This window comes from Miniopterus schreibersii, assembly GCF_964146895.1.
Source record: "Miniopterus schreibersii genome assembly, chromosome: 9".
Lineage (NCBI taxonomy): Eukaryota > Metazoa > Chordata > Mammalia > Chiroptera > Miniopteridae > Miniopterus > Miniopterus schreibersii.
In genome coordinates, this window is record NC_138118.1 from 1584056 (window position 1) to 1598836 (window position 14781).

The 14781-nt window shown below is 55.4% G+C and overlaps 1 protein-coding gene across 1 annotated transcript; it reads right to left on the reverse strand.

Moving 5' to 3' along the window:
* Positions 1 to 893: 893 nt before the first annotated feature.
* HTR5A (5-hydroxytryptamine receptor 5A) lies at positions 894 to 5991 on the reverse strand. Its single transcript, XM_081147397.1, has 2 exons — positions 4946 to 5991; positions 894 to 1722 (listed from the first exon to the last, which is right to left on the reverse strand). The coding sequence occupies exons 1-2, from the start codon at positions 5678 to 5680 to the stop codon at positions 1402 to 1404; spliced, it is 1056 nt and encodes a 351-aa protein (XP_081003523.1). The 5' UTR covers positions 5681 to 5991; the 3' UTR covers positions 894 to 1401.
* Positions 5992 to 14781: the final 8790 nt, after the last annotated feature.

Genomic DNA, 14781 nt, shown 5'->3' on the forward strand with positions numbered 1-14781 from the left:
ACGACTTTGGGTGTTGCGATGGAATTAATCGCCTCTTCCCCCTTCCCCCGGCCGCCGGCCTTGGCTCCGGGCGGCTCCTGCGGGTGTATTTATACAATGTATTCTCTAAGTGACATCCGGGAGGTGCTGGATACATGTTGAATAGTTACGGCAACAAATGTATCTGCCTTAGGAAACTAGGAATAACAACCCCAGTAGGAGGCTGAAATTCACATTAGAACAGCGACATGCTTCTAGGTAAGGTGGGCAGAGTCCTGGGGGGGGCCCAGGGGAACCCGAAGCCAGCAGTCAGATGCGGGACGTCTTCCTAAAGCTTCGACGGAATGAAAAGTCTGCAGGGAATACATCTGTTTTCGACCCATGAGACAGCCACCGAACGCGACGTCGCGGAGTGAAATCCCGCCGCGCGGACGTGCAGCTGGAACAGGTGTTAAAGGTGTCCCCCTCCATTCCGATGTCATCTTCCCACCCGTCCCGCCTCAAGGGGCAGAAGTAAGAAAAATGTTAAGGGTGCCGCAGCGGATGTGCTCCCGGAGGCGGGCTGCCTGCAGTTACATCGTCAGCCACGACCTCGCAGGCCTGGAGCGAGCCGCGCCTGCGCACGTTCTTTACATAAAGCTCACCCTGCCCGGCCGGAGGGGCTCAGACCCAAGGGCCCGCGTTCGGGTCCAGCCCAGGGCACGTCCCTGGGGGGCAGGCTCGATCCCCGGCCCCCGTCGGGCCCGTGCAGGAGGCAGCCCGTCGGTGAGTCTCTCACATCCATGTTTCTCTCTCTCTCTTCCGTCCACTCTCTCTGAAAAGCAATGGGAAAAATATCCTCAGGCGCAGATTAAAAACAAACAAAACCCCGAACCAAACAAACAGAGAAAATGGACCACCACGAGACCACCGCACAGAGTCGCACCCCCTGGTCTTGCAGATGCAGCTAGGCCCTTTATTAGGTTTAGAGGCAACGTTTTGCGGTCAAACACGGCGGCGACACACACACTGAATATCAGGGGGCACTGATGGGGACCACGGGAATGGGGACTGTTTCACGGCACTTGGGGTGACGGTTTCCTGCCCCCACCCCCGCCCCGAGCTGTCCCATGACAGCTTCTCACTGACTTCAAATCCGGTCTCAGCCTGCCCCGTCCTGTTCCCTTTCTTCCCTCGCGTCCGCCCGGCTGCCTCCCCAGGCGCGGGGCCGGTGCCAAGCGGGGTCTGGGAGAGGGAAGGACACGTGCTGGGCCGAGGCGGCAGCTACCAGGCAGGTGGATGGGCTAAAGGGGGTGGGCGCGGGGGGGCTCGGGAGGCCGCCCCGGGGAACCCGAAGGACCGGCCGGGGCGGGGGCCACGGGCAACACGGAGGGTTTCACTGAGTTTCGGGATTAGCCCTTTCTTGGGTCCCGGTGCCGGGACTCAGTGGTGCTTGAGGATGAGGCCCTTGATGGCGTCCTTGTAGCTCTTGTTGAAAGCCGTGTAGATCAGGGGGTTCAGGAAGGAGTTGGAGTAGCCGAGCCAAAGGAAGACGCTCTTCCAGGTGGCCGGGGGGTCGCAGGAGCACAGGGGGCCCACGAGCTCCGTGACGAAGAAGGGGACCCAGCAGACGACAAACACGCCGATGAGGATGCCCACCATCACCGCGGCCTTCTGCTCCCGCCACGTGTCGCCCTCGGCCTGGAAGCTGGCCTTGCCTCCGCCGCCCGGGGCCGGCGTCCGGGGCTCCTGGGCCGGGGGCCTCTGCGGAAGCAAAGCGTAATCCTCGTAAAGAGCCGATCCCCCCCCCCCCGACCTTCCGCGGGGAAAGTCTCTCTGTTTAGATGTCTGACCACGCAGCTCACTACTGATGTGGATGTCCCCGGGCCACCGCTCTCCGGGCTGTTACAGAGCAAGGGACCCGCCAGCCTACAGTTTCTGTTGTCTGAAGAGGGAACAAGCAAGTTGACTTGGAGTAAGTTAAAAAAACACACCAAAAGAGCTTGGCCAGCGTGGCTCAGCGGTTGAGCGCCGACCTAGGATCCAGGCGATCGGGGTTCGATTCCCGGTCAGGGCACAGGCCCGGCTTCTGGGCTCGATCCCCAGCAGGGGGCGTGCAGGAGGCGGCCTATCAATGACTCTCATCACTGATGTTTCTCTCTCTCCCTCGCCCTGCAATCAATAAAGACATTAAAAAAAAAAAAAAAAAAAGAATGATTCTGAAACATTCCCATTATTAGTTTATTCGCCTGCCTCCTATTTTAGTAATTTTACATGTTCGGCCATTGGACACTCTGCCTTTCTGTTAAAAAAAATTTTGGATTTTTATCAGTGAGACTGGACGAGCTGTGTGTCGCACCTGCTCTTGTCCCTGTCGCTTTGACCATAACACCCCTCGGCACCAACCACAGGAAGGTAGGACCCGGCCCCGGGGTATCGGCATTCCGTTCGGGGCAGAGACATTTCTTCGGTCACAGGAAGACACTCGAGAGATTTTTTTTGCCCCCGTGGGCTGAGGGTTATATCCAGTGAGTCGGACGCTGTTAGACTGGTGGGTGAAAAGGGGAGGGGTGACGGTGACCCGACTAGTGGAGAAATGTTGGTGGGTTTTGTTCGCGCCGGGGGTTTACTCTGTGTGCAGCGTGCAGTTCAGAGGCTGCCTGTGAGCTCTGAGGATGTGCTGGCTAATTGGACCGAGGGAGCCTGGCATCTCCCTTAGGCAAGGAGACGCCTTGATTACCGGGTTTTAAGGCGGGGGCTTCGTCAGGCAATTCTTTGTTTCTTTTCTTTAAAAAAAAAAAATATAAAAAAATTTTTATAAAAATATATATAAATATTGTAAATAAATAAAATATGTATATATTTTATTGACTTTAGAGAGAGGAAGGGAGAGAAACATCAATGATGAGAGTCATTGATCGGCTGCCTCCTGCACGCCCCTGACTGGGGGTCGAGCCCACAACCTGGGCCTGTGCCCTGACCCCGGATTGAACTGTGACCTCCTGGTTCAGAGGCAGCCCCATGCCACAGGGAGAGCCCTGGGGTCCCTTAGAGGCCTCGCAGAGCCGCGAGGGATGCATTTTTCAAAGTTATCTGGCAGGAAAGAGAGAAATAAATGAAACCGTGCTGAAAAATAGATTGAAAACCACAAAGATGTCACGACGCTTTGTGCCTGTTATTTCCAAAGCCGTGAGAGCCCTGATCCTTCCTGGTGAGCCCTGAGACAGGCTGCACCTGCGTTTCCCTTTTAAAGTGTGTTTGAGCCCAGCCTGCGCGGCTCAGCGGTTGAGCATCGACCTAGGACCCAGGAGGTCAGGGTTCGGTTCCAGGTTGGGGCACAGGCCCGGGTTGCAGGCTCGATCCCCTGTGGGGGGCCTGCAGGAGGCAGCCGATCGATGACTCTCATCATTGATGTTTCTCTCTCTCTGCCCCCTCCCTTCCTCTCTCTGAAATCAATAGAAACATATTTTGAAAAATAAAGTGTGCTTGGTGCTGATTGTAAATGGTGTTTACCTGCAGACGGGCAGGAGAGGGTCCCTGAGAAAGGCCTCCGAGGCAGCCAGGCCGCCAGCCGGCCTCTCTTCTTGACCTGGAGCTGGGGTGGAAGTTCATGCACATGCTCTCTGGGCACTTGGGTGGCCCTCTAGCCCACCAACCCTCTTCGTTCGGTTTAGAGATCTAACAGATCAGGGTTTTCAGATGCAAATGTATGGACATTTTGGTCTGAATAATTAATTCTTTACTGTGGGGGTGCTGTCCGGGGCCTTGGACAAAGTTCAGCCCCATCCCCAGTCTCTGCACACTAGGTGCCTAAATTAGCACACTCTCCCCAAGTCCTGATAATCAGAAATGTGTTCCGACACCCGAAATGCCCCCTGGGGGGGCCAAAATCCCCCCTGACTGAGAACATCGTCTGGATGAAAGGGCAGGCAGCCTCGGACTCCCATCCCCCTTTCCCCTCGAGGGACGCTCTCGCCTTCCTCCCTAACCTGCACCTCGGGTCCCTCCAGGCTCCACTGCCTGACCGTGGCTGGAATTAACTCCCCGCAGAGCTCACGGCAGGCGTGCAGCTCCTTTGCCAGCCCGAACTCTGTGTGACAAAGATGACGTCGTCACCGCTCTCGTCTGTGGCACCCGCAGAGACGCGCTCCGGGGGCCTAATCACATTTACCTCGTTCCCCCAGGGCCGACAATAGAAAACCTCTCACGGCTGCAGTCCCAGTTGTCACCGGTTAAAGCCGCTTGCAGAGGGGCTGGGTGCCTGCATGCCTCAGAGATCTCCTCCTGAGGCTTTGCCTGTGACCAGGGAAGCAAACAAGTGGCCCTCGGCTGCACATGCCGCCCGAGGGGTCCTGGGCTGGCCCCAGACTGCAGCCGAGGCAGGGAGTCGGCGAACAGAGGCCGGCCCTGGGGGGGGGGTAACAACCTCCTCGATCCTGCAGGAGGATGCAGCAGGCGGTAACCTGGGAGAGACCCTAGTTTGCAAAATTAGTTGCTTTAACTTGCAAAGAAAGAAATGGACTGGGTGGAAATATTAATCTGTGTGGCCTGCTGTTCCTGCCAAGTCATGTCACCACCTGCCCCTTCCCTCCTGCTTGGACCCCCCCCCCCAAGCGCAGGAAGCTGCCCGTTGACCCTGTAGCCCCAGGCACCGACTTCTTCCAATGCTCTAAATTTTACAGCCAAAGGGGACCCTGCAGAATTACGTGGCCCAGACCCCTCACTTCACATGTAAGGAAATAACCCATCAGAGGAGATAAAGGCCTCACGGGCTCAGGGATGCTGAGCACGTCCCAGCAAAGTCAGTCTGATGCTTTCTATTGGTCCCCCCCACACCCAACCCCCATCCCTTCCCCCTCCTGTCCCCCCCGACCCCCCCTGGAAAAACCCCTAAAAAGTCCCCCTTTCTCCACCCCTGAGGGGCGGGGTACCGGAGGTGACGCCCGGCCAGGTGCCCATAGGGGCTCTGAGGGTCTGGGGCACCCACCTCCGCCGCTTTGGACTTGGGGTGCACGGTGCTCCTGCGGAGGCCCAGGCGCATCCTGGCGGCGCGGTAGATGCGGCAATAGACGAAGAGCACCACGGCCAGCGGCAGGTAGAAGGCGCCGAGCGCGCAGAGCACGGCGTAGGCGGGCGCGCGGCTCACCTGGCAGCGCTGCCCGCGCTCCGAGTAGGTCCCTGCCCAGCCGCGCAGGGGCGGCGCCAGCGCCAGGACGGCGGCCAGCGACCAGGTCAGCGCGATCAGCCCGTTGGCCGCGCGCCGGCGCGCGCGCGGCGTGTACTCCAGGTGGCGCGTGGTGGACCAATAGCGGTCCAGCGCGATGCCCATCACGCTCCAGATGCTGGCGGTGCAGCACAGCACGTCGCACGTCACCCACAGCTGGCACGGCCAGTGCCCCAGACGCCAGCGGCGCCCGGACAGCTCGTGCACCAGGCTCAGCGGCATGACCAGCGCGGCAACCAGCGCGTCCGACACGGCCATGGACGCCACCAGGTTGTGGGGGACGCGGTGGAAGGTGCGCACGCGGGCGATGGTCGCCAGGACCAGGATGTTCCAGGAGAAGGTCGCCGCCACCAGGCAGCCCAGCAGGATCAGCAGGAGCACGCCCAAGGCCGAGAGGCGGAAGGGGCTGGGGCGCGGCTCTTCCGTGCTCAGGCTCAGGTTGGTCTCCAGAGGCGGGGGGGTGGGCAGGAAGGTGGTTAGGTTCCCGGGCAGATCCATCTCGGGGTCAGGAGACCCGACCAGGGGGCGTGCAGAGGGGCCAGCGTTCAGAAGGACATACGGTGCTCACTGCGCCTGGAGCGCATCCGGGAGTCTGCACCCTGGCCGGGGGCAGGGTTTCTAGGGACCGCGCGCGGGCCGCCCCACCTGCTGCCAGGGAGTCTCTGAGGCGGAGAGCACGGCGCCGGGCTACGCACGGGCAGGTCTGCGCCCCCGAGGCTAAGCGAGCAGAGCCAGGGCCTGCCCAAGCTGCCTCCCGCCCGGGGCTCCTCGCCGGGCTGGCCACCGCAGGCGCGCGCCTCCCGAGTCCCGGAGAAGCGGGGCGCCCGGAGCGCGTGGGTGTCTTTCAAGAGCGATGCGTCAGAGCAGGACTTGGGGCGCCGCTGCCCGCGAGCCCGCCCCCCGCCAGGCGCCCCGACCGCGCGCGCGCGGGGAAGCCGAGCGCGGACCTGCTTTCGGGGACCTGCCGCCTGCTCCGCCCCCGCCCCGGAGAGGGAACCCCCAGCCTGCCCACCGGACCTGCTCGATCAAACTGGGGACCCAGCCTACGTAAGACATCAGCTGACGGGGCCGCCCCTCCCCACCTCGCGCCCTGGGCGCGCGCGCGGCGCTGTCCGTGGTGCTGCTGCGTCTCCGCGCCCGAGCCGGCGCTGCCTTGGGTGCTGTCCATGGTTCTGCCCCCCCATGAGCACCCCGAGGCGGGGCAAGTTTACAATGAACCCTCCTTGCAGCGTTCCTCCCGCCGCCCCCTACCCAGGTCCTGCTTTCGGGGTGCTCTGGGTGCCCCGAGTGGACCCGGCTCTGCGTAGGCGCCTGTCTTCAGCCTGCGTGTTCGAGGTCAGGGTCTAAGATGAGGCCTCTGGCTTTTCTTCCGGAAGATTTCAGCTCGGGGTTGCCCTCCTCGGACACCCCGCCCCCGCCCCCACCCAGTGCTCCCCTTAAAAGGCGGTTTTCCTTCAAGGGGAGAAGGCAGGACACGGGTAACTGATGTTCCTGGCGAGGCGTCTGAGGTGCGCTGGAGCCAGAGCGTTTCACCCGCTTTCCTGAAGCTCAGGGAACCCGCGCAGGCCCTTGGGTGGGCTCGACTCACTGTGCTCCCAGGGGAGGGAGGGTCGGGGGACAAGCTGTCCGAAAAGCGCCACCGGACTCAGAGGGGGAGCCTTTGATTCTTTCCCCACACAGGCTCGCACGCCCCTAATGCATCCATCGTAACCGAGAAAATATCGGAAGCTCCCGCCCGGAAGCGGTGGTGCCAAGTGCTGCCCACATGGGCATGTGCCCAGCGAGATGAGATAAATGGGAACATGCAAACCGCGAGGACACCAAGAGAGTAAAGGGGCGTTAAGCATTTTATTGTTAAGTCTCAACCAAGGATATTTTTTCCATTGCTTTTCAGAGAGAGTGGGAGGGAGGGAGAGAGAGAGAGAAAACACATCAATGTGAGAGAGACACATCGCTTGGTTGCCACCTGCAACCAGCACCCCGACTGGGACTGGAGATCGGGCCTGCACCTGAAGTACGTGCCCTTGACCGGGAATCGAACTCAGGACCCTTCCGTTTGTGGGCCGGAGCTCTAACCACTGAGCCACACCAGCCAGGGAACTAACCATTTTTTTAAGCGCTTACAACCGGTGTCATGAACTCCTGCGCCCTGTCAGTGGGCTGCCCACAGGTACGGCCAGAAGCCTTTAAGCTATTTGACAAGGAGACACCCGTCTGGTTACGAGATTCGGTTTCTAATGGTGCAAAGAGCGGGACGGACTCCCCCTGCCCGGGGACCCGGAGGACAGGACGCAGTTAGGAAACGCCGAAGAGGATGCTGTTCGTTAAACGTGCGATGATTTGCGGCGATGCTTCTGCAAATACCCCTTAGCGCAGCAGGTGGTGGCTGGCTGTGTGCCATGCTGCCGTGTGGCTCCTGCCAAGGGCAAAAATTGTGCCTGTTTCCAGCACTTTGCCTGCTTGGGGTCACTGGACCAACCGGAATAAGATATAAACTATGGAACCTCTTCTTTGGAAAACAAAAAATGCTCTGCCCGGCCGGCGTGGCTCAGTGGTTGAGCGGCGACCTAGGAACCAGGAGATCGCGGTTCGATTCCCGGTCGGGGCACAGGCCCGGGTTGCGGGCTCGATCCCCAGCAGGGGGCGTGCAGGAGGCAGCCGATCCATGACTCTCAGCATTGATGTTTCTCTCTCCCTCTCCTTTCCTCTCTCTATAAAAAAAAAATTAAAAATGCTCTGAGCAATTCTGCCAAGTTCTTGCCTCAGGGTCCCTGACCTGGAGGAACGAGGGGCCCTGGCGATGGTGTCTCTCCGTCTGGATCCCCGAAGGCAGCCTGGGCTTCCAGCTACACTCCCCGCGGGCGCCGTGGGTGCGGCAGCCTTGCTGATATTTAAGTGAGCAGCAGGCTTGCAAGGGGCCCGGCCGGAGATAACTGCGGACACTTTGTGAGAATTGGAGTGTCATAGAGTGAAGGGGTAAGTAAGATGCCCACACAAGGCAGACGTGCGCTGGAGTGTTCCCAGGAGGAGCAAAGTCTCGGGGAAATTCTGCTTTATCTCATCCAGACACGGAGGAAACATCAGGACGTTCTGGCTTAAAAAAATTTTTTTTTAAGGTAAATATTCTTATTTATATTTATATATATATATATATACACACACACACACACATGCATATACATATATATATAATTTTTTTAATCGATTTCCCACTTTTTATCTCAGAGCCGGGCTGTAATTTCAGTGTAAGAAGTAGGAGTGGGTGCAAAGCTGCCACCTGCCCTAAAGAGCCCCCCGAACGCCAGCTTCGAGGGACGGTCCCTCCGTTCACCACCCCTGGGCCGAAGCGGCGGGAACTCCTCCCTTGAAATCCGTGTGCCGAAGTCCTGACCCCTGAACTTTCGGGACGTGGCTGTGTTGGGAGATCGGGTCTCTAGAGAAATGATACCATTAAAATGAAGTGAGTCAAACTCACGGCTTTTTTTGGTTGGTTTGTTTTAATGAAACACTGTTTTTACTTGAAAGAACTCCCAGCAAATAAACTACCACGATTCAGGCTCCGCTATCCATGTGGCGGGTATTTTCTCAAGATAAAGGAAGCCACCTTCGCTTCAAAGACAGCCCCCAGTGAGACTCGCTGACCGTAAGGAAACCCGAGGCTTCGAGTGGCCGTCGGACCGGGGGGAACTCCCACCTGCCCTGAGACTCAACGGCCTCCCGGTGCTCAGGGCTGTTCCGATGAGGCTGAGGCCGGTGTTCACAAATATGATATTGTTTTGGATCCTGTATCCAGACTGGGATCGCGTGTCCAGACTGGGACGGTCTGGGTGACTCGGTGACCCAGTATCGTCCAAGGGACCGGGGGGGGGGGTGATGCTACAGAGTCACAGAGGACAAGTGATCCATTTCAAGGGGGCAAAGAGACCAACGGGAAGGGCGCGAGTTCAGGTTCCACGCGGCGATGAACCTGGAAAAAAAGCGGCCGCGTGCTGTGTTTTGAAATTCCATCAGGGCAAAAATATCTGTAATTGTCCGAAAAGACAGCTGAGATCCCCTCCGCTGGTCAGCTCTCCGCCTCTGTGCGGCTGGATTTTCTTTGGAAACTTAAACCGGGACAACACATCGCCGCAGGCGGGGTGCGGAAGCGGGCGTGCGAGTCCCAGCGTCTCCCAGTGAGGTGCAAACACATTAAACAATGCCTCGCAAACTTGTGTTTTTTTTTAAAAAAAAGGTTATGTTTTTGCATTGGCCGGTTTGACTCAGTGGTTAGAGCATCGGCCTGCGGACTGAAGGGTCCCGGGTCCGATTCCAGTCAAGGGCACGTACCTGGGCTGCAGGTTTGATCCTGGCCCCGGTTGGGGCCCATGCGGGAGGCAACCCATCGACGTGTCTCTCTCACATCGATGTTTCTCTCTCTCCCTCCCTCTCCCTCTCTCTGAGAATCAATCCTCAGCGAAGATTAGAAAAAAAAAAATGCAATGAGAAAATGCTCGAAATTGCCGTGGTCTTGTTTCCACAGCCGGTCACATGGTCGCAGGCGGAATTCACAGCCGTCCAGGGGGTGGTTCCTTTGCCCTCGGCAAGCGCCTGGGCTGGGCCGGGGCGCCGTGGCCCCCACTGGCTTCGCCACAGGGGAAGGCGCTGCTGAGGGCCCCCTGCCTTCCAGACGGACGTGCGGAGGTGAGGCTTATGCAGGCCACTGAGGGAGCAGTAGGTGGGCCCAGGCCATCCCGGGTGGAACAGAAAAGCAGGTCGGGAGGAGCTGCAAGGACGGGGGCACGGCAAGCGGCAGTGTGGATACGTAGGAGTCCTTCTTTTAATTCTTAAGGTTTATTTTTTAAAAATTGATTTCAGAGACAGGAAGGGAGAGGGGGAGAGAGAAACATCAGTGATGAGAGTCAGTGATCGGCCGCCTCCTGCTCGCCCCCTGCTGGGGATCGAGGAGCCCGCAACCCGGGCCTGTGCCCTGACCGGGAATCGAACCCGGATCTCCTGGATCCTAGGTCGACGCTCAACCCCTGAGCCACACTGGCCAGGCTGATTTTATATTTTTAGAGAGAGAGGAAGGGAGAGGGAGGGCGAGAAACACCGACATGAGAGCAAAACACCCATCAGCTGCCTCCTGCACACACCCCAACCGGAAGCGAACCAGCGACCTTTGGGTGCCCAGGACGGTGCCCAACCAACTGAGCCACACTGGCCAGGGCATGAGCACGGAATTCTTTTTGCGAATAAAGGTGAATACCTTTGAAAAAAATTGAATAGCTTTCCCAGCCGGGCGTGGCTCAGCAGTTGAGCGTCGACCTAGGATCCAGGAGATCGGGGTTCGATTCCCAGTCAGGGCACATGCCCGGGTTGCAGGCTCGGTCCCCAGTCGGGGGCGTGCAGGAGGCAGCCGATCAGTGACTCTCATCACTGATGTTTCTCTCTCTCTCCCTCTCCCTTCCTCTCTCTGAAATCAATAAAGACATATTTTTTAAAATAAATAAATGATGTGTTCAGGAAACGGGCTGAATCGACGGGCTGACTTGCAAGCGTGCCCACCCTCAAGAGTATGTAAATACCATTGCCAAGCGGGGCGCAGAGGCGCTTCCCTCGGTTCCAGCGCACGCCGTGTAGAGACATGGAATGAAACACGCATTACGGAGCCCGGAATAAAATGTACAAGTTGGGTTTTGACGTCGCCACTGCACGCGGATTCCCCGAAATGTTGTTGGTTTTCCGCAGAAATGGGACGCGGAGATCCGCACGGTCCACGTCCTGCCTCTGTTGTTTTTATGCTTCTATAAAAGTTCTTGCGGCTGCTGCTAATTCTCTCCCTTGGAAACGTATTAGGATTACCCAGAAACGCTATTAAATCATGTAATCACAGAAAACGGCTGCCCGGGCTAAGTGCTATAAAAATACACCACTTTTGTGTTCTTGGGGCTTGTATTTTTTATTTATTTTTTGCTTTTCAAGGCCTTGTTTTCCATTCTCTCTCGGGGCCCGGAGCGCGTTGTTCTGCGTGAGCGAGCGAGTGGCAGGGAGCACGCTGAGCACGTGTCCTGGACACTCACCCGCGGCGTTATTTCTGATGTTACCGTTGGAGCAGCAGGAAGTCAAGGCCGTTCAGCCAAAGCCTGTCCCTGCCTCCTCCCGGCGATGCTCCTTTGGTTCCCCCATAGCCTCCACGTGCCCCCGACAGTGAGCACTATTATCATCGCCTTTGTCCTTCTAAGGGGCAGTGTTTTTAAGTAAAACAAACAAGCAAACAATAGAGCTGATTTATAACCGAGGAAAGAATTACTTGTGAACCCTGCTCAGAAACTAAGAGCCTCAGGCCCTGGCCGGGGGGCTCGGTCGGTTGAGGCCCGTCCTGTGCGCCGAGAGGTTGCAGGTTCGATTCCTAGTCAGGACACATACCTGGGTTGTGGGTTCGAATTCCCCGTCCGGGGCGCATACAGGGGATAACTGATCAATGGCTCTCTTCCACATCAATGTTTCTCTCTCTCTATCTAAAAATCAGTAAAAAAAAGTATCCTCAGGTGAGGATTTTAAAAAATTTTTTATTTATTTTGAAAGAGTCCCAAGCCAGTTAGAGCCTCGGCCTGTGGACTGAAGGGCCATGGGCTCGATGCCCGGTCAAGGGCACGCACCTCAGGTGCAGGTTCCACCCCAGGCCCCGGCCGGGGCGCGTGCGGGAGGCAACCAGTCCGTGCGTCTCTCTTTCCGTCTCCCCCCCCTTCCACTCTCTCTAAAAAAAAACAATGGAAAAAATATCCTCAGGTGAGGATTGATTTTAAAAAAAAGTATATTTTAGTATCTTAATAAAAGTGTCTTCAGAATTGAATGACACCCTTTTAGTTTCACAGTCTCTAAATCTGTTCTAAAGTTAAAGTCTAAACTTCTTGGTCGTGTAGAAGACAAAAGAGAGACAGAGAGAGAGACAGAGAGAGAGAAAGGTATTTGCACTTATTTAAGGCACCAGAGACCTAATTTTGGGACCATTTTCTGCTGTGAACAAATGTTCCCAGAGAAAGTTACCATGTGTTGAAGTGTCTCTTTCTTGTAATAAGAGGGTTTTTATTAATATCTCGGCAATATGACCCTGAGATCCCTCTATTCGTCACGATAGACACGGGGTTGTTTTCGCTTTTTTTTAGTTTTTTTTTAGATTACAGCTCATCCTTTGTTCCACGAACGCGGCTCCACGATAGGCGTTTACAGTTGATGTACCAGGAACGGCTGCTCTCAGGCCTGATTCATTTTCACCTGCGCCGAGCTAATAAGCTCAAATTAAACAGCTCCATCAAGGCTCGGCAGCTGGCGCCGGGCCCCAGAGCGTATCACAAGCCGAAGGACCGTTATGTGGGGACACTTCCTAATTAGCCGGGATGAAAATGCTGGCAGCCAGGAGATACCTACTTTCCAAGATTTGAGGGAAGATTTTAATGAAAGTGCCACAAACATATTACTTAGGATGGTTGTTTGCACTTAATCTGAGGCCCTGCTCTCTCTGGATTTCAAAGCCTGGACTAATTAATTAGCCCGAATTCCCCGGTCTTCCTGACGGTCAAGCATTCAGAGGGACTCCTGGGATCGGAGTGATCACGGGGAAGCGGAAACGGGGCGGCCTGGGGGTCAGGAGACGCGGGGGTCGGTTCGCACCTGTTAGCTGATAGTCTTCGTTTCTTCCACGTGTGAGTTTCTGGTCCTGGGCTCCCCGAGTTGGCACACCGGGGCCCCCAGGCCGACTCTGGTCGCCGCCCGTTTGTGCGAATGAAGCTCTGTCCTGGTCGGCGTGCCCGGGAACCGCCTGCGTTCCTGCTGGATAAATGTTCAGCTGCAGTGGATTGTCTGTAATCAGGCCCCTTTGCTTCACTAAGCATGTTAGGTTTGTGTCTGAGGTTGTACCGACACCCGAGCTTTCCCCGAGGAGCCTCTGGGTGGTCCCAGGGAGCTGGGGTGCTGTGGGGGAGAGGCGAGCAAACGTGTCCCATCCCTGTTTGTCTCTGCCCTGCAGAGACCGGACATCCACACCCACAGCAGAAGGTACTTTCAACGTGGGGGAAAAGACAAACGGAGCCCGGTTGGCGTGGCTCAGGGGTTGAGCGCCCACCTATGAACCCCGCAATCGCGGTTCGATTCCCGGTCGGGGCACAGGCCCGGTTGTGGGCTGGATCCCCAGTCGGGGGCGAGCAGGAGGCAGCCGATCAATGACTCTCATCAGTGATGTTTCTCTCTCTCTCTCTCCCTCCCCCTTCCTCTCTCTGAAATCAATAAAGATATATTTTTAAAAGTGTTGATTAAAAAAAGGCAAATTGAGCCATTTTGTAGATACAGCCTCACTTTTGTTCTCTAAACAAGTCATTATTTGATCTTTTCTGTATATTGCTACCTGGAAACACAGTTACCCACAAACTGTTTACATTTGTACACACATAACCACACAGGGACGAGACCAGGTGGACTTCCACAAGCCATGCAGATATTAGTAGGCTTATGTCTTCCCCAAATGTCATCTATTTACAAGCTGGGGGGGGGGGGAACTGAGTATGTTATTGAGCCATTTACGCCGTGATAATTTCAGAAAGTTTCCTTTTATGATAATTACTTAGTATTTTTCAGTGCCTCGTGGTTAGTTTATTATCTCTAAGATCGCCTGGTAGGTTCCTTGTTATAAAATGCTGTGTTCCAGGGTATGTTTTAACCTCAAATAAGAGGTATAGGCCGGCCGGTGTGGCTCAGTGACTGAGCGGCGACCTATGAACCAGGAGGTCACTGGTTCAATTCCCGGTCGGGGCACATGCTCGGGTTGGGGGCTCCATCACCAGTAGGGGGCGAGCAGGAGGCAGTCGGTCAGTGACTCTCATCATTGATGCTTCTATCTCTCCCTCTCCCTTCCTCTCTCTAAAATAAAAAAAAAGGCATATCCATTGGATTCTAATTTGATAAAAATTATTGAATCCCAACCCCAGTTTCCATGCCCCGTGTTTTAAATCAAGTGGGAAATAGTCTTTGCGTGCGTGTATCTGACACCTCACCTAAAATTCCCCTCGATCGTCCTGTTCCCAACGCCGATCAGGAAGCAGTAAGTGAACAGCCCGGCGACATTCCCTCCTGTCATAAGCTTTCCAATTATTGAAAATTAACTAACTCCCGATAGAGGAGAAATCATTAAATATATAGTAAATAATGAGGTTAATTAACTTAACCCTTCTAATTAGGAAACTAATTAAATCAGAAAATTAAAACTGACACAAGACATTAAAATCGGGAAGTTCTGAGTGTAGACCTAAAAATCATCTCTTGGTTGTCGACTGATTCCAAAAGGGAATTATTACCTATGAAAATATAAAGCATGAACTCTTTCCAGCTTAAAGAAAGTTACATTTTCCATACCATAAACATTGTTTTCAGAGAGTTTATCTTTTTCTACTTCTAGTCTATATGAAATTAAACTTGGATCCTTTTAATTTCGGGGGGGGGGGAGGAGTTGCCAGTTTTTATTTTTTTTAATTTTATTTTTTTCAATTACAGTGTACATTCAACATTAATTTTTATTAGTTTCTGGTGTACAGCATAGTGGTTAGACACCTTTTAATTTTTTCATTTAT

Coding starts and splice junctions, on each gene's coding strand:
- HTR5A (XM_081147397.1), bottom strand. CDS start 5,680: ATGGATCTGCCCGGGAACCTAACCACCTTCCTGCCCACCCCCCCGCCT. Junction 1,723..4,945: donor CCAAGTCCAAAGCGGCGGAG/GTGGGTGCCCCA, acceptor TTGCTTCCGCAG/AGGCCCCCGGCCCAGGAGCC.